Below are 24,670 nucleotides of genomic sequence, written 5' to 3' on the forward strand. Positions count from 1 at the left end.
TTTGTCTGTACTAGGATTTATACTTGACAAACCATTGCTGATTTTTCATATAAAACCTTTATAAGGCTGGCTTGCACTGGCTTCCTTGTGCCTTTCAGCTGTATACCTCACACAGCTTACATATACCCCATGTGCTGTAGACTTCATAGACTGAAAGAGTTAAAAAAATCTTCACCATGTGTTTCAGAAACCTGGGAAACAGGCCACCAGACCTGAAACCTACTGTTAAGCTGCCCTATTTTCTTCTTTTTCTTTCTTAACCTGCTCCACTCTCATCCTTTGTTTCATTAATTTTTCAGATTCTGCCTTCAGGACACTTCTCTCTGTTTCTGGCATGTTCCCTGAGGTCCCTCCAGAGAGCACACCAAGGGGAAGGCTGCGCTGGCTTCCCAGCAGCCTCTGCCACTGACTTCCCCACATATGGATATTACAGTCTCTCCCACTGACCTCTTGTTCCTCATATATTTGTGAAAGCTGTTACTGTTTGTCCTTACAGCTTCTGCAATTTTCTCTACATTTTCAATTTTGGGTCCTGTGATCATCCCCTTATTTGGTTATTTTTAGACTTGTTTATCCCTGCTCAGAGCATTGACCCCATTGATTCATGTGTCATGTCTGCCTTTATCCGTTCTTTCATTGCCCCCTGTATTTCCCTGGTCAGCTGTCTTTGACTTATTTTCTCCTCACGCTTCAGCTCTCTTGGCTTTCAGCAGGGTATATATTTGGGCTTCCTGAAACACACTTTTGAATATTCTACACTGCTTTGCTGTGTGTCTCAGTCACCTCTGGTTTTTGGAATCTGTCATGAATAATTCTTGTGGAAAGAATGTTGTTGAATTTCATAGTGATAATCTCCAAGAGGGCATATAGACATTAATAATCGAAGAAATAGAAGAAATAATATATCATTTTATACTCCTTAGTTAGAAGATGACTTGTGGTATTTTTTTAACTCTCATGCAATTTTTCTCCATTAAAAACTTGATGATACTACTCACTGATATATTTAGTAGGAGCATTGTTCAGGAAATACATATTTCTTGTCTAGAGTTGAACATATTGATTTTTAATATATTTTATTACTAATATAAAATATTTTCCAGTATAATTAGTATGGTTATTATTTCTAATCTAGAACAATTAACATATGTATTGAAATATACATAGCATAGGACCAAGGAAATATAAGGGATTTTCTAAATCAGATACTGACCAACAGTTTTCCCTCCACGATACGCCAACTCACACACCCAAGTTGGAACATGACACCTTTATCTGGAGGAGGTTTTCCTCTCAGAGGAAAACAAGAAAATGAGAAAGGGAGGTTATATGACTATGAAGACTTTAAATACCTAGTTTGGATAAAGTAATTCTTACGTGCCATGTTTACCAGCATTCTTTTTTCATTTGTATCTCTTTTCTATTAAATCTAGTATTTCAGATGCCTCATGCTATAAGATACAAGTGAAAAAAAATAAGATGATGCCAATGTTATGTTCTAAATCTGAATAGTATTTTTCTTGGAGTATTGTTAACGTTTTCTTTCTTAGTAGCACTTTGAAAAACCTTATGAAATAATTTTTAAACTAAAAAGTGTCCTCAGCAACACTGTTCTCATTCTTTTTTTTCATGAGAGAATTTAATTTAACAGAAACCAAAACATTTGGTAGGGAATAGGATCTAAAAATTTGTGACACAAACACCTAAAGATGTTATCAGAAACACTAAATTAAGTACTTTAGTATCTGAAGTGGCTGTGAGGTGGAACTTTATCATATTGTCATAGGTTAGCAAGCATAGTCCTGGATGTTCTTGCAAAGGGGTGCTTACAGCTTCCTCTATGACCTAACAGAACCTATCAGATGGCCAGTTTGAATATGGACAATTCTTTAAGCCACTTAAAGTTGTGACCGCCTCTGTGATATACACTTAAAAATAGTAAACCCTGAGGCAGAGGCTTTCTCTCGTTTCCAGTGCTGGGACAGGTGGCTGCAGGCCCCATGTGGGGGCCAGCAGGCCCGGCCCAGGCCCTGCTCAGGCCAGGCCGGGCTGGGCCACGGCCATCCTGGAGCCAATGGGCCCTGTTCCACCTGCAGACCCCCCCCCCCCCCAGCAGGGCTGTGGGCAGCCTGAGCAGCTCGGCTCTCCCCCCTCTCCACTGTGATAAGTCACATTCCAGCTGCAAGGCCTAGGTGAGATTAACCCTTTTAGTGCTGTGAAGAGCTGAAAACCTGAGGGAAGAGAAAGAGGAGATGCTTAAAGCTGAAATTCTGTTGTGAAGCTACGATATGTCAGAGTATCCCGTTGTAATTTCTTGAAGATATGGGGGGTGGAGTGTTCACTTCAACTTGTGAGCAAAAGCACCTGCACTGAGATAGGCAGATGCTGACACAGCTGTAATTTCATGAGAAGTTTGAACAGGGAGAGATGGAAGCGATGAGGACTTTTGCTCCAAATGGGAAAGGAGAAAACCTCAGTTCCTAGAGATGCTCCCAGAGATTTCTTAGAGATGAAATGCTCCCAGAGATGGGTGAAGAGAACTTTTGTTTCTGAACGACTCAACCTTAAAATTGTACCCCAAAAAACTTCAAGAGTGGACCCTCGAAAGCAGTTGTGGGAAAGCTGCAAGTTGGGGGAAGGGACTCGCATGCGAGCAGAGAGACTCCTCTTCCTAAATGGACTGAACAATATTTGGAAGTGTGTGGCTGTCTCGTTGTGATAATGTTTTCATAGTATGGGCAAGAGAGACTCCTCTTCCTAAATGGACTGAACAAGGTTATTATGGAAGTGGTAAACAGACTGAACATCTCAAGGGTTGTCTTTTTACATTGTCAGTGGGAGAAGGGAGGAAGGTGGGGGGAGGAGAAGTGTTCTGAAGGTGTGGCATGATTTTTTTTTTTTATTATTTTTCCTTTCTTCTTTTAGGTCTGTTAATAAACTTCTTTATATTCTTTCAAGATTGGTGCCTGCTTTGCGTTTCTCCTAATTCTTATCTCACAGAAGATAAACAGTAATGAGTATTTTGGGCCAAACCACTACAAGTATACATCTATATTTAAGATAGCAAATTATGAATTATATTCTTGGAAGCAAATTACTGCTTAAGGCTTCAGGCAGAAAGTTCCCAAGGCATCTATACTTGTCCCACTGGATATTGTTAGGTATTATTTTTGGTTTGGACTAGATAACTTCCAAGTCCAGACCTCCAGATGAAGAGTTTTAGGGTAAAACAGTTTTAGAGTTTTAGAGAAAACAGGCATTTATCAGTTAAGTCCTCTAACAAATCCAGCCTTTTAAGAATGAGCAAATCAAATTAATTTGCATAACACTGCTACGTTTTCAATTACTCTTAAGGCAGTGACTATTATCTTGAAAGGGCTGATACTATCAATTGATAGAAATTGACCAGAAAATAAATATTTAGATTCCAGAAAACCCTACAGCTTGAATTTCCTGCACTCCAGTAGGCTGCCCTTCCCAGAAGACTACGCAGTATTCTAAAGAAGAGCTAGTAGCTCTACTGGTGAAGTTGGATTAATGAATTGTTAGGAATGAAAGAAGGATAATAAATTCAGAAAAAGAGATTAATTCTAGCCTAGTGATCTGCCTACTCAACTGCAAGAATAAACTCCATCTGAAGATGGTTTTCCATCCATATTTGAACACTGCTTAAAGTCTAAAGTAGCCAAATTGCTACAGGAATGAGCAGCAGTGGACAGTGCTAATTGCAGGGTGGTAAAGTCAAACTTCACGTGGGAAATTAAAAATTGCTTCTCTAAGCCACACTGGTCAGGAATCTTTTCTACCCCACAAAAGTCCCACATAATGACTGCATACTCTTCTGGAATATGGGAGGTGTTGAGCCAAACCTTCCCAGGCTGTGAAAGCTAAAGTCCAATCACTAAGCTATAGAAGAGAAAATGGGCAAAGCAACAGGTCAAAGTCCAAGCAAGATATGGTGGTTTGGGGCTTTTATTTTAGCGACGGCTAATTGCAGCCTAGAAGATGGAGCTGGGACACACTGTTTTGCTGCTTCCAACCAGATGGATTAAAATTCTCTGTGCTAGCATCCTATGTGCTAGGAATCCCAGTCTAAAAGACTAGCTTACTCAAATCTGCTTTCCAGGAGCCTGCTGGCAACTGAGCCAGAGCCTTGAATACTGTTCCAGAAACAGGCATGCTTCTTGCAACCATTGCACTGCCAAGCACCGTAGCATCTAAATCCATTTACAGAATGACTGCCCTAATCCCCATCCTCTCAGCTGGAGTTAGGCACTAATCCACAGTCAGTGCTTTGGAAAATCTAGGTTCCCATTCATGTTTTACATGCTTAAATATTTTTGGAAAAGTGTGCCCAAATTAATATGCTTTTATCTATTTAAATTATAATTTAAATTAACAAATATCTTATAAAATACAATAAACTAATCTCTACAGTTTTTCTGTATTTCAGGCTTTCTCATGGGTTTCTGCCTCTGATTAAATAATCAGACTCTTATAAGCACGAAGTGCTTTTATGTGTGCAGTATCAAAACACACCATCTTTGCTTCATTTATTTGTACCAAATATGACTCTGTTGACTTTTCAGTTTAGGTATGTGTATGTATACAATAGTAACTCGGTTCAGTGAAAACTATTAATTTACCTTAATAGGAACCAGCTACAGTGACAGGAATGAGTGAAATGTAGAACATTCAGACCACTTTTCCTTCTGGATTTGCAAATATTTACTCTTCCACATTATGGAACAGTAAGAAAAATTACAGAATTTCCCAGAAGCATGTTGGATGACAAAATGCAGAGAAGGAGGATGTGACACTTTCTTCACAGAATTTTAAAAGACAACTCTAGCCTTTTGCACCTCAGAGCCATTTTAAATATATGAATAGCCATGAATATACCACATATCTACCCATATACAGCAATATTTAATTAAATGAACCTCAAAGCAAAACTTGTGTCTAAAAACCAGCACTGCCAAAAGGAGTTAGAAGTAACAAATAATATGAGACAGAATGATGTGCCAGAAGTAAATCATGGAGCTCAAAACTCAAGTGTTTTTCTTTTAGAAATTCAGATATTGAAATACATATTTTTAAACAAAATAAAGTAGAATAGCTTTGATGTAGTTAATACAGTCACAGTACATTAAGTCAAAGCATGAATCTTTTATTTTATTTTATTTCATTTTGTCTCCATGTGAAGCATCTACCCACCCCAGTTCATTGAGACTCCAAAATGGTGTAACTGAACCCTGTGAGGAACACTGACAAACTAACCTGGCCCTCTGGCTGGTGAGATCATTTCATCCACCCGCAAAGCCTCTGCTCGTGGGACATTACAACTAAAAGGAAACTAAGTTTTGCAAAAACTAACCCATTCAAAAAAGTTTATTTAATTGGTTGAATACAAGAGCTGTTTAGTGAAGAAAAATGAGGCACAGCAATGTATTTCTAAGTGTTGTACAAATACATGGGAAAACGCCGAGCCATGGAGAGCTCATTTAAAGCAAGATATAAAAAATATATGTAACACATTATGACACTAAAAACTTATGTGGCAGCATAGGTTAGCAAAGTACACGCCCTGCAGTTGTAGATTATTCTGAAGTATTTATATAAATAAATCAATATAATATCTGATTGCCCAATGACTTATAATGTCATTGATGGGGTTCATCTCTCACCTACCACGGCTTCTAAAACCTAAGTCTATACATGTCACGCTCAGCTCCCTTCATAACTCAGGGCAGAGAAACAGGAACCTCCTGGGAGGCTATTCATCTTACCTTTCTAGACACTTTGCCTAGTGACAATAAAGGGAGGCGTTGGTGATTAACTTGTATTTCTACCACTTAGGAATCTGTCAAAAGTGAGACAAGTCCAAGATTTTTTCTCTCTCTTCTTTTTCTTTTTAATTCTCTCCAGATTCAATAAAGACAGTACCGAATAGAATGTAGAACCATGTACGGTAATACTTTCATAATGAGAAACCCAAAAACCTGTTTCTTCCCTTTCTGCAGCTGCTCTATCACATAACATGAATAATTCTCCTCCCTACAGCTTCACAATCTTTTCAAGACTACCTGTATGTTCCAATGTCAGACAAATGCTGGAGTTTCTAATCTTAGGATAGCAAATACCCAACTTAACTGTGTGTTCAAGTGCCAGACAACACAATTGATAATGTCTTGTTGCCAGAACCTTGAATAGTGGGGCTGATCAACGAGTGCAGGATAGTGCAAAGAGCACAGGTTTAATGACTCATTGATTCATTAGATGAAATGCATATAATCAAGTTTTGCCAAGTGGCTACTGATTCTGCGCACTTCGATGTTGATTTAGATGTAACCCAGACACATAGAAATGGGAACATGCAAAGCCAATGACCATTTCTGCACTAACTCAAAGAACACTGACTTCTGCACTGAATCAAAATCCTGAGGTCCACATTTACTTAAAAAAATATCTAAACTTGAAGAAAAACTTTGGGAAAGAAAACCTTCTATTTTTCTATATAGAGATGAAAATGATGGCTACATTGTTGAATAAAAGCATCATCTAGAGCTGTCAAGGTGTCCAGATTTGTGTGTATCCTGTGTTTTCAGCCTCAGTGGTAATGACAACTTTGTTTACAGGTAGAGGGAAGGGCAAATTCCAATTTATTTATTTTTCATTATAATACCATATCATAAAATGGAAAAGTTCACAATCAATCATCACCAATTTGAAAGGGTCAGAATATGCTACAAGAGTGCATCTATCAGTTACAAAACATTTTTGCACAATGTTTGAGCCTTGAACATGATATGAAATCTTTCTATTCCAATATTTTAAATGTGATTTCCTTTAAGCAATTCAACATGCTAAGTCCAAGCATTCAAAAACCAAGGGAAATAAACTGCTGGAAATCAAAGGTGGTTCATGTAGCTATACTGTCCATCATTTAAAAACATGGCTAGATACCTATAAATAAAATCAACCACTTAGACATAGACCTGATGGATCATATTTAATAAGAACACAGTAAGTCAAACTATCATGCTAGCATGTACTTAAGTATTGAGTAATATACTGTCATTTCATCATGTCTATAATGTAGGGCTACTATAGTGACACTTCCAGCTACTGATTCCTATCACAAATACTCTTATCAACATTTCTGCATAGACACACAATAGCACTGCCTCATGACTTAATTTTAACTAATAAGGACATATGGCTCAGAATTAAGAAATACAACAATTTTCCCATAACTATAGCAGTAAGATTCTTACTTGATCAAAAAAGCTAACAGCTACAGAATATAACCAATGGAAAGGAATAATAATGTGGAGCAGCCTTCTAACACAAGACTCTCATCAGTAAACATCTGAAAATACAGGAAAAAAATGACAAAAGCAAAGTGATACAAGCTCAAAGACTTCACTGCTTATGTACCAAAGTCTCACCTCCAGCTTAAGCCACAGGATACTTCTCTGTCTTGCACAGTTGGTTACGAGTCATTCAAGTGTGAAATATTCTAAATTCAGGTTGTTAAAGGATTGAGAACCTCTGCCCCCCTGCCATGACTTACACCCTGAAAAGCATATATTTGTTTGTGATAATAATCTACTCAACTAGTATCCTTCTGCAGCACACAGAAGTTGCTTTGCTGCAGTATTAGGGAGTCTTGCAGGTAGTATTTCCACTAAGTTACAAGCTTACCTTTCATAAAGGAATTGGTTCAAGGTGTTGGCAGACTCTAAGAACAAATCTACATCTCATGTTCAGTTGATATTTTTTCAGCTTTTATTTTTCATTATTAGGAGAACTAGAAATATTCTAGTCTAAAAATGAAAGTTTACCTCTTAGGCTAATCACATGACTTTAAAAACCGGATGTCTAAATGGCTTTACCTCAATCTGGTCTTTTTTTGATATATCTGATGAAAGGAAGGATGCCTGTTCAGGTAAAAAAACCCAAACAAAGGAGCTGAACTGAATCCCATCACATTCTAGTCCAGAATAAGAAGGCTTCAACTTGAGTCATATCACAATTTAAAAAAAATACTATGGCATATAATGTTGCTTTTTATAGCCAATGGTGAGTTCCATTAGACTGTAGAAGAATCTCTGAAGGAAAATGAAAATAGCCTCCCAAGAGAGTGGAAGCACCACACAGCATGGTTTAAATGTGGCAGCTGGGCTGTGGGTGGAAATGGCGGTTTCCACTGAAAATCTGCTGCCAATATACCTCCTATGGCTAGATTTTTAAGAGAAATGTGGCAGTTATCCCTCTCTGAATTTCAGCTGCTCAGTTTTAAGAATGCATAGACAGGATAGGTATCAAGACTCAATAGTGAAAGGTCCAGAATTATGTTTTGTCCAAGGACCAAAGAGTAAAACTGAGAAATGACTGGAAGCAGAAATAGGAAGATGGCAAGAGGAGGAAAAGATTCTTTAGTTTTAAAAGATAAAAACCAATTTTTTAGAAAGTGTGTGCTACATCAAAGGCTACTTTAATTATTTTTAATAGTTTGAGGTATTCGATGCTTAACACATCTCACTGAAAGTAGGTGTCATGGTTCAGCATAGTTTGGGTTTTTAGTTAAAAGGGCTCCATCAGCCATGGAAGTGATTCTCTTGCAAAGAGGTGCTTACAGCTTCCTCTATGACCCAAGAGAACCAATCAACTGGCTAGTCTGAATGTTGGCAACTTTTTTAAGCCACTTAAGAAGCTTGACAGGCCTCTGTGATCCACATTTAAGAATGAACAAACCCCAGGAGAGCTCTCTTGCTTCCGGCTTTTGGACAGGTAACTGGGGGGCCTGCGGTGCGGCCCACCGGGGCCGGGCCGGGCTCTGCTCGGCGTGGCCCGGCCAGGTCGGCTGCGGTGCAGCTTGGCTGAGATCTGAGCCGCTCCTGCTCGCTGGACACCTGGCACAGCCCCCTCAGTGCAGCCGGGCCCACCAGGAGACAGCCACCCCGGAGCCGTGAGGCCCTGTTCCATCCGCAGCCCCGCTCCGTGCAGGCGGCCCTGTGGCTCAGCCAGGCCGGCCCTCACCCAGTGCGGCCGAAATTCATCTGAGGCCGCTGCCCGGCAAAGATCATGTGAGCAACAGCGAGAGGCAAATTCCAGCTGCAAGGCCCGGGTGAGATGAACCCTTTTAGTGCTGTAAGATTCTCCAGAACAGACGAAGCCTGCAGACATCAATCCTCTCCCGAGTCAGAGGAAGAGGAAAGGTGAAGGCACGTGAAGAAAACACCATAAAGACACCAAAGCCAGTGAAGAATGGAAGAGATTAAACCCCAAGAGAGGAGAAAGAGGAGATGCTTCAAGCCTAGAAGCTGAAATCCTGTTGTAAGGCTATGGTGATGGACTATGATACATCAGAGTACGGGTTGTAATTTCATGAAAGTATGGGGGGGGTGGAGCGTTCAAACTGCAACTGTGAGCAAAAGTACCTGTGCTGAAATAAGCACATGTTGAAGTAGCTGTGATTGGATGAGAAGCTTGAACAGAGAGAGATGAAAGTGATGAAGACCCTTGCTCCCAGGGGAGGAGGAGGGCCTCTGTTCCTGGAGCTGAAGATGCTCCCAGAGATAGGTGAAGAGAACCTTTGCTTCTGAACAGCTCATCCTTAAAATGGTACCCCAGTAGCTCAAGATTGGACCCTTGAAAGCAGTTGTGGAAAAGCTGTAAGTCAAGGGAAGGGACTCACATGCGAGCAGAGAACCAACCCGGGCGGCTGTCTTGTTGTGACATTGAAGCCATGAAAGAACTGTTTCTTGTGGAGATGTCTCCATAGTATGAGCAAGAGAGACTCCTCTCCCTAAGTGAACTGAAAAAGATTATTATAGAGGTGGTAAACTGATTGAAAATCTCAAGGGTTGTCTTTTTACATTGTCAGTGGGAGAAGGGAGAAAGGTGGGGGGAAGTGTTCTGAAGGTTTAGTCTGACTTTTTTCCTTCTTTTAGGTCTGTTAATAAACTTCTTTATATTCTTTTAAGTTTTATGCCTGCTTTGCTTTCCCCTAATTCTTATGTCACAGAAGGAAAATAAGTAAGTAATGGATATTTTGAACCAAACCACTACAGTAGCCTAGAAATATGTTAGTTACTTTTAAAAGTGTTCCCTTTATAGTTGGGGATTTATCATGATAATAGTTGTGGCAATATCACATGTCATCACAAATAACTTTGATGGACTTAGTTTAGCTGAGTAAGTTCCTTATATAATAAATTCCCCACTTGGTAGTATGTAGGTATATAAGCCTGGGAATCACAAGAGTAAGCATGTGCAATATCCACGCTAAGAAACACAAAGTATTATGAAAAGAATGCTTCTAAAATCACTTTTCCCTTCTTGATGTCTGCACCTAATTGCAACTCTGGTTTAGGCATAGTCTTGAAAATATGACTCATAATCCAAAAAAGACACTTTCTGACGCAGGTACAAAAGTCATGCGTGTAGAATGGATGGCTACTTTACTGATTTCTCTTTTGATACAGGTGGTATGTCACTGTTAATCTTTTTTTCTTTTTAACGACAATTCAACAATTTTAACAAGGTTAAAAAAATTGTCAAGCAAATGGAACGCCCTTTTTTTGTTGGTTTTTTGGGAGGAGGGAGGGGGTTCTTTTTGTGTTTTTTTTTCTTTTTTTTGTTTGTTTGTGTTTACCCAAACAACCTTTTATGGCTCCAAATCTGGTTCCTCTAGAGCAGTCCTTTAACCATGAGACTAACCTCTCTCTCTCTTTCTTGGTTCTCTGTAAGAAACCTCACACTTTCTTCTGTCCAAAGGTCCGACTTCAACAGCTGGGAAAGAAGGATCCTTGCCAGTCTTCACTTGTCATCATTTTGGTATGGCTCTGGCTTGAGTATTAACATGATGCTTGCATCCATTCAGGGTGGTGGAAAAACCAAAGCAGTATGTTGCTTCCTAAGTCACACTGCTGGTCCAGGATGCACAACTATCAAGAATTCTTTCAGTGAAAGGGGTGTGACTGCTATTCTGTCTATAGAAAGGAGGTGCCTGCATGTTAGTGTGAGCAGAAATACCTGCTCTGCCTTCTGGATCAGAGGATGCTGGTACCTGCAGCCTGCAAATCTCAAACATTCTGGCAGCTTGAAAGCCCTGAGCAGCACAACTTAGCTAAGATGGCAGCACTTCTAGAAATACACAAACAGGTTTTCTATTACAAGTTTGGTCTACTACAGACTTGGTAATTTGTGGATCCTTGTCTTCAATTTCAGTACCAAAGGTCTACTTGTAGTTGTGCTTTAGAATTTTGTGCTTGTTTTGTGATTTATATGTTGTGAAATGCTTCTTGTGGAAATCCCAGCTGTAGAAATTTAATGGTGGAAAACTGTCGTCTCATCTCTGATTGACAGGTAAATGTACTATACAGAGGGTGGGCCAGATGCAAGATTACATTTTGTGTTGAAAATATCTGGAAGGTTTTGAAGATAGGGATGAAAAGCTGCATAGGTATGACATCAAATTATCTGATATCATGCAAAGCTATATTGCAATATAGGTAAATCATTCCTGACTCTTCACCAGATGATTCTTAGTTTCCTTTTTGTTTAAAAAATAGGGATGCTGGTATAATCTCATTATCCCTATTTCTCAGACCAGCCAATAAACTTTTGTCTCTCTGTGAGTTTGCGGTTTTTTACAGAGTTCTGGAGCAACATCATTACAAAGTGCCCTGGTGTAAGAGGAATGAAATTAAATTCCCCCTTACAAAAGAGATCAGTTTAACCCATAATATACCTAAAAACTACAAAAAAAAATAGGTTCTAACCAATCTAAGCTAACCATGACATTTCTGTTGTGGTTCAACAGAACCAAGCTGTCCACTAGATTGATTTCTAAATCTGACAGACTGCTATAATTTTTAAAGAACAATCAACAATTACAGCAGACAGAAAAAGCTAAGTGTTTTCTGTTTTATAGTTTTGATTAAATGCTAACATTTTAAACAAGTGACTCCACTTTCAGTTAATGCCATTTTAATTGTTCAGTCCTTCGTCCTTCATCTTTTTAATAACATAATTGGAAGCAGCAAGCTTGACTACTAAGGTTTGAAGTTAACACAGCAGTCAGAATTTATTTGCATTCTTTCTAAAATGGTATTTGTTTTATAACTCTGACTCAGTTTCTGAGTCTGTCCTTCTCAGTGATCTCTTTAGGTCTCACATGCCAAGCAAAGCCAGGCCATGTCAGTTCTGAGAATGTCAGTATTTTCAAGAAACACCTAGATGCTGCAGAGACAGTACTACAACTCAGAAAGTAATACACTTGCCTTGCCAGAAGCACTGAAACAAATTTGCCATTGTGGAAGGGACAGAAGAACTGTAAAGCTGGTAATTCCTTATGTCACATGGAATTAAATAGAAGACCTAAGTATATGTGTTTTAAGAACTAGAAATGTTAATTCCAAAGCCTCAATCAAAATAAAGGCATGCAATTACATTCTGTCACAATAGTTTCTACACTTTCAGACAGAAAAACAATCGACTATTTTTTTTTCTTTCCATCCCAAACTCCTATGCCCCATAAATGTGTGCTGGTAAAAAGTTGCTACAACCAGTCTTGTTAGTCAATGTGGTGTTATAAATGTACTACAACATTATAAGCAATATGACCTTCGGTGTCATGTGAAATCAAGTACTTAACACTGCAAAACGGACTGAGGCTACTGACTTACATTTGCGAAATGTTTTAAAATTAACAGTTGAAAAAGCTTTACGAGCATAAAATAGAGTTACCCTAGTAAATTGGCTGCTCTCAGCCATCCATCTCACTGGGGCCTTGCATCTTCTACTTCTTTTCACAAAGTACGGGATATACAGAGAATTTTACAAGAAATAAGTTTCAAAACCAGGGGTTTTTAGTCTGGTAGCTACTGACATGCAAATATCTACAAGACTCATGTCAGAGATAATCAATCACATATGTCATGATGTATGATATATCCTCTTGTTTGAGATGACAGTTTGCTCGTCCCCTTCTCCTGAAGTGGTACATATGGCTACGAAGAGCCAACAAACCATTAATCCTCATTAATTATTCTAGAAGAAACCATGCCCAAGCAAGATCTGCATTAAATGTAAGCAATTCTAGTACATTTTTCTTACTGTCCTTGCAAATACTAAATAACAAGAAAACATTTGGTAATTTTTGTAAAAATGAATTTTGAAATGAAAAGGATGGTCTAAAGCAAGAGGCACTGGAGTAGAACTCAGAGGTGTGACTCAACTTCTGTCACGGATGCAAATTTCTTGTGCGGTAGCAGAGTCACGAACTCCTGGTTTGCCAAGGGAGCAAAAGCATTACAGCTCTGTTTCTATGCATAGCTGCACAGTGAAATTCTGACATCCAAGTGAAGTATGTTTGTTCCTCTTCTAATACCTAGGGACATGTAGGCACTTAACACACAGCAGAATTCAGACACTGTAATCTGGGCTGGTGGAAGGTATTTTCTGTAGTGGGGGATTTCCACTCCTGGAATTAATCACTTTAAGCCTTTTTTTTTTCTCACAGAAACAGATTAACTCAGTCTTTTGACTTGGAGATGGTCAGGGGAGAAATCACAATCCTAGCCTTAGCCATTATCTAATCTAGAACACACAGAAATGTGTGAGCAATTTGTGTTTAATATCCTCTTTTGCCATGGGTAACTGAAGCTTCATTTTACACCTCTCAGGAGACTGCTTGCTCTTGAGATTTCATAATAATCTAGGTTGAGAGTGCCCACTTCTCTAATACTTCATGCGAAACAAAACATTTAAATGTGCTTTACTACCAGTGAAGGATTCATTCAACTCCTCTCTAAAATTACTGTCTCCTATATGAAGTGCTAGTGCTGGGACTGAAAATGTGGTCCTTTCATCTCCAACTGACTGCTCAAAAATTACAAAACTATATCCTTCCTTCTCCTTTTGAATACACATGAAGAAAAAAGAATGCAAGCATCCTGACATCTTAACTTCTTTATAGCACAGAATGCAAGTTCCCAGAAGATGGGAGAAACCATCTCCAACCAACTCCATATGGAGTCCTAACCCTATTGACAAAGAAGAAACAGTGGGAGAGTGGCATGTTTTTATGGATCACAAATTGGGGGGCTTTCAAAAGTACTTCCTACACTGAAATAAGCAGATGAGAGATTAAAGATATACTATCTACGCTTTGTACTTAGTATGGCATCAAGGTGCCCAAACAAATGTTTTCACAGGTCTCATGAGGATCTGCTGACAGAACTGGGGTTACAGAGGCTGGAAAGATGGAGCTGAAGGGAGACCTTATTAGTCTCTACAACTACCAGAAAGGAGATTGTAGGCAGGTGGGGGTTGGTCTCTTCTCCTAAGTAACAAGTGATAGGATGAGAGGGAACAGCTTTAAATTGTGCCAGGGGAGTTTAAGGTTTGGTATTGGGAAAAAAAGTCTTCAGTGAAAGGATTATCAAGCATTGGAACAGCCTGCTCAGGGAAGTGTTTGAGTCACCATCCCTATGGGTATTTAGAAGACATGTAGATGTGGCACTTGGGGACCTGGTTTAGTGATGGACTGGACATTGCTGGGTTAATGATTGTACTCTATCATCTCAAAGGTCTTTTTTCAACCTTAACAATTCTATGACTCTCAATTTAGACAAGCTTAATGGTAAAAGTATAGTTCTACTGTGACTTCAGAGTTGGACAGAAAACAAGAGAGCGTTTATGAGAGTCCACCCTTTGGACTTAAGGCATAATTTGAATGCATGCCAGCTTTTAGCTCTAGTCTTTTTTCTGAACGCCTGTTCCCCGTTCACCAAGTACAGGTAAGATTTTCTCCTGGAGACATTAGGAGGGTGTAAAACAGCAGCAGGTGCATAGCCTTGATGAATTTCTTCCACAAGAATCAGCTGAACAGAAAGCATTCATCCACTACTTGCGCATCCAATTCAGTGGCCTGCTTGCTACTTTAAATAAAAAGTTTGATGGTAGAGAAATCTGCCCCAGTCCCAGGGAACTGAAGGCAAAAACCCTTTTCTTTAAATGACTGTTATTGGCATTTAAAGTCAATCATATCCTGTCCTATCTCAGTACATTTTATAGTATTAAAAATTTTTATTGTAAGTCATGGATTTGAGACACAGCCCTAACTTCAGTCACAGGAATATTTTCTCTTAGGCGTTAAACCCCTTCTTCACTCTTCCATGGATACTTACAGCATGACACTACTATTTCTTGCAAATAACTAAAGGACATTAGGTTCTTTCCAATCCCTTTTCATGTCACCAGTAAGCTTCAAGATTTTCTTGGGAAGGTGATTCAGGTAGTAGCCAGAAAACTAACTTAACCTGGTTAAAGGGATCACCGTTTACAATGTCCTAGGCCATAGAGTGCTGAGGATGTCTTCAGGAGCTATCTATCCCCTGGGCACTTTTAATTCTGTGGATGTATTTATTTTGATTTATTATTGCCATCAAAGAGGCTCAGGACTACCTCTCCTTTCCCTGGCCTGAGCTGACACCACTAGAAGCAGTACTTCATATCAACCACTAATAAGAAGTGATGTGTTTGAAAGGGCTGTCTCAACTTATTGAAAAACCTCAGCAGAAGTCTTTAAAGACACATCATGGCGTATTTTTAGGTCTCCTTCATATTTGAGTTGATTTCTTATATTCTTTCTTCATATTCTTTGACTAACTCAGGTAATACCTGGGGTGCTTGATCTCATAAAATATGAATATTTGAAAGAAAAGATAACTATAATTTTATTTATTTATTTATTACATATATGATTTCTGCTGCCTCCTTTTTGATGATTCTAGCAGAGTTCAGATCGTTTTCACTGAGGTGGAGAAAAAAGAGCATGGCAACCCTATTCTGATAGCATGGGTGCCACCTACAGATAGAACTTTTTCAAAGTCATGTGTTATTTGTGTTTTGTGTGGACACTGGAGCAAGGAATAAAATGGGGTTCCCTGTCCATCCAGCTGCCAGTACTCACCAGTAAATTTTCCTGTCTCTAAAGCTTTGACTTAGGATGTTCCAACACACAAGCCATTTTTCAACACACAGTAGCCATGCTGCTGCTCAGAACTGCTGGAAGGAGGATGTAGGCAGCTCCATAGTACTCTAAACTCAGTGCACAACATTGCTTGTGGTTTTTCTGGTTTAGTTTTAAGGTTAAAAACTGTCACCGCATTTTCACTAAAATATACATTAATAAATAGATTTTTTAAATGCCTCCAGCTTTTTAAACCTCAGAATCAATATTTTTACAGAAATACTGTAGAAATAATTCACAAATTATGACATCGGGAAACTAGACTAGAATCTAAATGTAAAATTGTCTTATCATTACAAACCAGTTAATTTTGCTCTAGGATCCAGAAAAATGTTTTGATCAAAAAAGCACTGAATTGTAAAGTTAAACTTTCTCTGACATCAATGGCTATTCAACAGATCTTTATTTAAATAATGAGATAAACATCAGAGACAGACTTGCGGGCACTACGCTTGCAATAATCCCCCATACATGCTTCCGTCTTTACACCTATGATGCCTAAAATTTGCTTGCTGTTTACAAATGGGGAAACAGAGGCGTACTGAGATGAAATATCTTGCCTATCATGTGCGAATCAACTCTGTAGATCCTCTTTTCCACTATGAAGAACACAAATTATTCAACCTCAAACGATTTATTTCTCTCCTAATAGAACACAATGTACTCAGCAAACCTACCAGGCCAACCAAATAAATTTCCCATAGGCAAAGGGAAAATGTGCATGGCTCCTTCCATGATCTTTTTGGGGAAATTATCTCCCCAGTATTACTCGATGTTTTGTTCTTTTGTTTTGTTTTGTTTTTTTCATTTTCTTTCCTACTTTTTCTGTGTGGTCTTCAATTTATTTTGTAGCTGATAGGAACATCTCCAGACAGATCCATCCACAGAAAACCCCATGGCTGCAGGTGGACTGCTGCAAGACAAATATGTTCAGCACCTTCCATTTGCAAGAAAAAGAGTGCATCATTTCAGCCAGGGGACCCACTGCAGAAAGCACATCCTAAATCTGCTGTTTGCTGCTGCTGTGCAGTTAGGTCTACACTCTCCATGCTCCTACCTCTGATTTACTTTCTTTCCCCTGCCTTTACAAGTACTTCTGGTACTTGCAGGTCCTGCAACTTGTTGCCACTGAAATAGCTACTCCCAATACAGATGGTGGTAGGAGTAATTGAACTGTGGTTCCTTTGTGTAGTCACCTCTACACAACGGCCACTAGCATGCAGAGCCTCACACCAGTTGCTGGTGTGTATTTGCTTGATGATTTAGACCCAGCTTTGCACCTTTCTAATCATTAATCAACAATCAGACAAAGGATTTATTGCTGAATCCAGACAGCAGCCAATACAGACCTCTAATACATTATGGATTCTCTGTCAGCACAATTATTTATTGTTTGCAGTGTTCTGTTTGAAAATCCCTATGCTCTTCCACTCATTTATTTACTTGCTTACTTATATCTCTTTAGCTGGATTTAACAAAGCAATGAAGCTTCATTTATTAACATTTTTTAGAAACCCTAAATGGTGAATTACTTCATACAAAATATATTTATGATATTATTCTTGGTATTCACTACGACTTACCACAGTTTTTAGCAAATATGCTGTTAAATAAAATAGAAATAAATTTCACAAACAATTTCAGAGTATTTCCTCAGGTCAATATCCAGTGAATCATTTTATCATTATCAAACACTATAATAAAGGTTGACTAGCAGCTGAGAGATAAAGGAATACACATTTCTCCATACTTCCAGCATCCTGTGGGATTTTTCACAGTATCATGAAAGCAAGCAACAGTAAGGACCTCACTGTTCTGTGGTTAGGCTTTAGCACAAAAGCATCAGTGGACCTCTGGCTCTGCACGGCATGCAACCATGCTCTGCTATCAAATTAATGTTAAAATATGTATGTCCTACCTTCTGATTTATAATATCTTTGACAAATAGTAAAAAGGACAGGCATGCCATAAAGTTTATGGATAGGGTGATGGCATGCACAATGATGTCTCATAAAGAATAAAGGGGGAAAAGTTATTTATTCTTGTGATTCAAGAACTAAAATACAGATAGACTGGCTGCGTGCACAGAATTTTTCATAAATATCCCACAGTGCACCCTGTTGTACAGCAGCCATACATTAATTAGAGCATTCAGCAGACACTGCAATGTGTTACACTCACCCAAGTGAATCTTCATTTTTCACATGCAGGGCCTCACTAATTAAAATCAGCTTTGCAATTAAATGTGGAAAATTGTGTTAAACTTTCAAGCGTGATTTAGAAAAAATGTATTTATTTTTAGGGTATTTTATTTTGATGCAAATGAATTCTCCATCAAAGTGAGACCAGTAAAAGGAAGGTATGAAGATTTCTCTTTTTTGTATTATAGATGCTCCTCTCGGTTGCAAGTTGCAATGCTCCACTATCTCTCTGCCAGTACCTGGCCCTGTTCCAATGCTTTTAGTGAGTGCTATCTGTCAAGGCATGAATAATACAGCCCCTAGGCTGTCGGCAGAATCCAAATGAGCCATACATCAGGAAGCAAGCACTCGACTTTAGCTCCAGAACACGCTCCTGTGAAGACAGGCAATTATTCACCCACGGCTGCAGCCATGGCAATCAAACTGGTGGGTGAAAAGGTATATGAAATGAAAAAATTTGAATAAGAAATATGGCACAACAAGGCACAGAAATTCAATAATTTTCTAATAACAGAGATATTTGAGCCTTTTAATTTTGAAGTTTGGGAGCCTGAATTATTTCACTTGCTCTGTTAGAAATTATAGACTAAAATACAGTATATAATGTCAAGGCAATACAATGGTACATGTTTGGTTTTTTCCTAATCAAAACAGCAATGCTAAACTCTAAGGTATTCATAAATTCAAATTGTTATATGAAGTGACAAATCTCATGCTTAAAAATTAAAAGATGTTAGATGTTAGTTAAAAAGTTCTATCTGTATAATGTAATAAACCAGAGACAGCCTAGTAAAGCAATAAAGAACTAGTCATATGAAATTTGGTGGAAAATTAAAATGCAATGTATTCCATAAAGTTAGGGACAATTCATACATTACAGATACACACATCATTTTATGATCCCTCTTTGTTTTTGAGACTAGCCTTTTTTTTGCAAGACATTGTATCAGTAATTAACGAAATCCTTTACAAATAAAATATGGCCCGAAGAAAAGGCATGAAAATTTCCCCGGTAGATTAAATGTTTAAGTTGGTTTATTTCATCTGAATTCTTATTTTCAGCAATCAAATAGAAATTCACAATATAGTAAAAGCTGTATCAGTATTTCCATTTTAAATATGAAGGGTTTATCATTTGGCCTTAACATTCATACTTCCCTGAAATTATATGCATACTTTTTCAGACCACAATTGTTTTGCTTTAATTTCTATACAACGGATGTATCTGTTTTCAAGTATACACTGATGTATGGTCTAAAAGAATCCTAAATGAATATACATAGTGCCATGCTACAACCTTAAGACTTTCTTTAGGTCTCTTATTTGTTAGAATGTGGTTCATTCTGAAACATGTGGAATTGGGAAGTAATTAATCCATTAAAAAATCTAATTGCTTTTGTTAGTTGAGAAAAAAAAAAAACAAATCAAACTATTTTGTTAAGAAGCTTTTAAATAAGATACTGTATGCAATCAGTCAGTATTTTAAATGGAATCTAGTTAGGGTTTTTATGATTTGTCTACATTACCTACTTACATGGCAAATAATAGGCACCTATTTGGTATATGACATTGTTTAAAAAGACACTAAATGGAGAGCAACAAAGTGTAATATTTCTGAAACCGTCATTCACATCGACTCAGCAAATAACATGGGCCAATTTGCGCTCAGTTACTCTGGAGTAACTATGGGATTTGCACCTGCAGAACAAACCAGAAACTGGACTCACTTTTACATTTGTATACACAGATTGTGAATCCTGTTGTCTCTGAAGTTGATTAATGAAACTGGCAAAGTTCCTTCTAATTGCAATAAAAGAACACTTGAACCTATGCTTTCCTTCAGACGCTTAGTCAAAAGGCATTCTGAAAACACAGTTCTGGGAACACCCTCCTGGTCTGGTTTGAGTCAGTGCTATATATCCAGATGGATTATTCACAGCTAAAAGTATGTAAGGATCTGGACCAAGCTTATTGTTCAAAATAATTCACAGTACTGAAGGTATAAGAGTGGTGTTCACTATTGTGCTGCTATGCACAATGGGCCTGAACAGACACCAAGGGAATAAAAGAACCTGCATCAGAGGCATGGTCCAGGGAGATGCTCTGGTTTTCACTCCTAAGATTTGAATTCTTCTCTTGTCTCCACCACTATCTGAACATGTTTATGGCTTATTTTTTCTGTTTTGATCTTGAATTTAGATCTTTCACAACCTTTGTTTTCTTTTTATTTTTCAGTTCAGTTGATTTCAGGTGCTTAGAAACATAAACAGGTACTGAAGTTCTATCTGTGCAAACTCTAACATTGAGGCATCGCCTCCTGCTGTCCATCATGGACAGCACTAAAGGGTCCATGATAGCCTCAGGTTTCAGGTATTACTACAATCCAAAAAAAAAAAAGAAAAAAGAAAAAGATATGAGTCTGCTCTAATCAAGGCAGACACACCACCCAATTTTGGGCACTTCCTCCTCAGTGCCCAAACTGGGATGTTAGTTCTTCTGACCTTTCTGTGCAGTTACTGGAGAGAGGTGCTTTCACCATGTTAATTTTACAGATCCCAGCATTCTGCTGTAAAGTGCCCTTTAGAGAAACTTGTCCATCTAAGCTGTCTATTAGCATGTCCAACCAACAAGCTGACATCAACCACTGAACTTAAGATGCAAGAGGAAACTATCAACCAAGTCATGCAAGGTTTCGCTTCCATTCCAACTAAGATTTAACACAAAGAAAAACATCAAAGAGATGGAAATGATACAAGCTCTTACCACTGTTACCCTACCTAGTACCAGTCTTGTGCTTTAATACACCTCAAAGGAAACATCAATGGCATAGGTTTGCTTGTGCCCGTAGTAAACCTATATTGCAGCTCTTTCACAATGAAAAATACAACTGAGGCAAAAAACCCACGATAAAACTCTCCTTTAATTTACATCTACTATTTTATCAGCCGAACAACATTTCATCCCCTGAATCTATCTGAAAATGTGAAAGGATCTGTTTATTTCAGTTCAAGCTTAATGAACTACCTGAAGATGGTTTTCACTGTCACAAAGATAAAATTACAATTAAAAAATCCACCTGGAATTCAAGACATTTTCTAAGAAACAGAATTCTGGAGAGCTCTGACTACATCTAGTGGAAGCAAATGCATTTCATTCCTAATAATGAGCTGGTCTGATATTGTAAATGAAAAGGTCTTAACCTCATTAAAATGCTCTGTAGGTCTAAACGGAATTGAGTTAGGCATCAGCTGAGATATGCAATTCCCTGAACACATAAAATTTTTAAGACAGTCTGATTTCCTCGGAAGAAATGTTTGAGGGCCTTTCCCACCCATATAGCAAAATAGAAAAAAGATAAAAATTCTTTCATATTCTTTCAAAAAGGTAAATTTAGTAGGTGTTGGTTGTGACATAAATAGTACTGCTCTTCCAGAAAATAGAAATTTTAGATAAATGTACATTGTAAACCTCAACAAAGAACTCTGTTTTTACATTAAATAGGACATATATTGGTTAAATAGATCTTGATTTTGATTAGTGGATTGGCAATCAGGGTGACAAGAAAACATAAAAGCCCAACAAATTCTTCAGTAGAAAAAAAAGGAATTTTTGATGTATTTCCAATTTTTATTCTTTGCGCATCTGCCCAAAATTTCATTTAATTAACAGCTCTGAGATTCAGTCTGTTCGTGTACTGACATACCAGAATCATGTCAAGAAAGCAAAATATGGAATTAACATCTCAAAACTGCACGTAATCTTTCCAAAATTCACATTTATTGCTTCCCCTTTCCCCAAAAGGGTGATCTTACACAAACACAGACACTAACTCTAACACAAAGTTAGAGCAAATCAGAAGAAAAGTCAGAAATTTTCAAGCTAAAGAGTTTCTTTCTGTATGTTTCAAGACTTTTTATTTTGATATCTGCACAGAAATTCCATGAAGAGTAAAGAAATGTATGTAGCTACAATCTTGTAACTGGAAAGGACATTATAATCATGTCACTTAGCTGTTGACAGGTCATGAAATTTCTGAGGGAAAAGAAGGATTTAGTGCCATTCTTTAATTACTTGTGAGGCTTATATTTCCATGAAAAAAACAGACAAAAGAAAACCATGGTTTGAAATGAGAAATCACAAGTGAATTTAAAAATAATTGTTTTGGATACTTTTCCTACATCAGTGTTCCAATCTAACCAAAGCCTTCAAATAGCCACAAGAATATTATGGCTCTTATGAGTGAAGAAAAGATTAAGAAAATAAATGTGAATAATTATTTTATGGCTTATACAGTTTAAATGTAATTCAAAGTAATTTTAGTATCACTGTTCTTGGTCTAATTTTGAACATGTTTTCTGGACTTGTCCCTAAGTTTCATTCAGTGATAAGAAAAAAAGGTATATAAGTGGACTGAGTGGCACTGTTCACTATCTTTTCCTATTTCAAATAAATGCCTTAACCCCAAATGTATAATTTCAATTTAATTCATAAACCCCATATGCCCATTACATGCAGTAATCAGATTTGGTGTGAAATATGTACTCTTATAAACACCACAAGTGCTTTATAACCTGAAAAATCAAGAATGAAAATAATCTTTAGTGTTTCAGGATAATTTAACACTGGTTTGAACACTTCCCTCTATTCAGAAAAAAGATGGCCCAAAGATCAGCCATTTTATCTCCTACAATGGGCTGCTGTATAAAATATGTCAAATGAAATGCACAGCACTGAGAGAAAAATACATGTGTGCTAGAGCTGTTACAGTTTCAAAATATTGCACAAAAAATTCACAGACAAATGATTCAGGAAAGGAATGGTGTTTATGCAGATGTACAACAATATTGAACATTGACCTTGCAGACACAGAAATGTAAAGATTGAGGTCTAAATTAATTTGAAGCACATGCAGTATGTGTAACATATGCTACCTTGTATACTATTAACAATAACAGCTGGAAATTTTTTTTTAAAGGAGATGTCTCCACATTTCATAGTCTAGAAACAGAAGTAGAGGTATTTATAATACAGCATAACATTTGAACCCTGAAGTCTTATTATCATTGATTTGTCTTAACCTTTGACCTTTGAATCTAACCTGATCATTGAACTTAAAATGCTGAGAAGCTCTTTTTCATTCAGTTATGAAACACATTAAATAACATCAACATGAGCGCCAACATGCAAGTGGGACCAAATTTTAATTTGCAACATGTAAGCAAGAGAACTGTATGCAAAAATTGAGAGAAGATTGACAATGAGAGCAAGTCTCCTCAGCAAAATGTGAGTTAAATTTTGTGTGACATTCAGAAAGAAAAAATAAACCTGACTCTGAATAGCTTCTAGAATATTTAACTGCTAATTTTTATTGTTTGGTTAATCAAGGTCATGCCAGATAACTTGTTTACCAAATCTCTTCACTAAATTACGAAAAATTACAGATATTACCTTCTGTGTCTTGCATATTTTCCACTAACATGACCACTGCCATCACAGCCAGGCGTGGGACAGCTGCAAAAGAGAGAATTAATTATATAGGTGCTGGTGTGCTGCAGAAAGATTATACTAAAAGCAAGCAGGCAGTAGGTATTACAGAGATGGAGGGCAACCAAGACAGAAAGAGAAATCAAATAACTGAAGGGAAAAAAAAAAAGAGGGGATGCTTTTTATTAGCAAGTCTCAAGGGAATTAATTTCATCAGTGCAGCAGGGCATGAGCAAACCACCGATGAACTTGAAAGTGCATTATACCCATTAAAAGGCATGAATTTTCTAAATTGCTAATGGGGATACATTTTACACTCAGAGCACTAACCTGAACAGCTCTTGTATGGCTGGTTCCACGGGAACTGCAGAGAGATGGAAAACATATAAAAATTTATCATCTATTACAAGTACCCCTCTTCTACAGAAAATTACCAGAAAGGTTGTGTAAAAGCAAGGGTCAGAATGAATCGTGCAAAGAGATTCTGGAGGATGAAGGTCACCCTGAGCAAGGGCCTTGAGTGATTTACTGAAGCAAGAGACATACCTCGAACACCTTTGGAGCGTGTGCGATGGCGCTTCTCGTCTGCATCCACCTCCATCTGGGAATAGATTAGCAGGCAGTCAATGTTCTTATCCTGCATGCACAGACTATCAATGCACAGACTGATACAGTCTCTCACACGATTTATTGACACTATTTTAATTCCATTTTATCCTGTAAGGGAAAGTTCTCCTTACAGGGGATTTTTAGGATCTTCATGTTTACTTAGAAACAGAAAATGCAGTAATTTCTGCTTTAAACAGCCAGTTTCTGCGCCCTGCTTTCATAGCAAAATGTGTGCAACTAAGTGCTGGTTCCTCTCTTCAGGGGGATATTTCTAACAAAAAACCTTCATGACTCCCATATATTCCAAAAAAAGATTCAATAGACTTCT

At 37.9% G+C, this 24,670-nt stretch overlaps 1 protein-coding gene across 3 annotated transcripts in view; it reads right to left on the reverse strand.

Annotated features, from left to right (window-relative positions):
• MYT1L (myelin transcription factor 1 like) overlaps positions 1 to 24,334 on the reverse strand; it is a gene marked incomplete at both ends in the record, with an annotated part of 129,854 nt that extends 105,520 nt beyond the window's left edge. For all 3 annotated transcript variants that reach the window (XM_082277008.1, XM_082277007.1, XM_082277009.1), the window contains 3 exons: positions 23,698 to 23,760; positions 24,064 to 24,097; positions 24,280 to 24,334. In XM_082277008.1, the coding sequence (XP_082133134.1) occupies positions 23,698 to 23,760; positions 24,064 to 24,097; positions 24,280 to 24,334 (152 nt within the window). The remainder of the gene's footprint in view (positions 1 to 23,697; positions 23,761 to 24,063; positions 24,098 to 24,279) is intronic.
• Positions 24,335 to 24,670: the final 336 nt, after the last annotated feature.

Source organism: Coloeus monedula, assembly GCF_965178545.1.
Source record: "Coloeus monedula genome assembly, chromosome: 2".
NCBI lineage: Eukaryota > Metazoa > Chordata > Aves > Passeriformes > Corvidae > Coloeus > Coloeus monedula.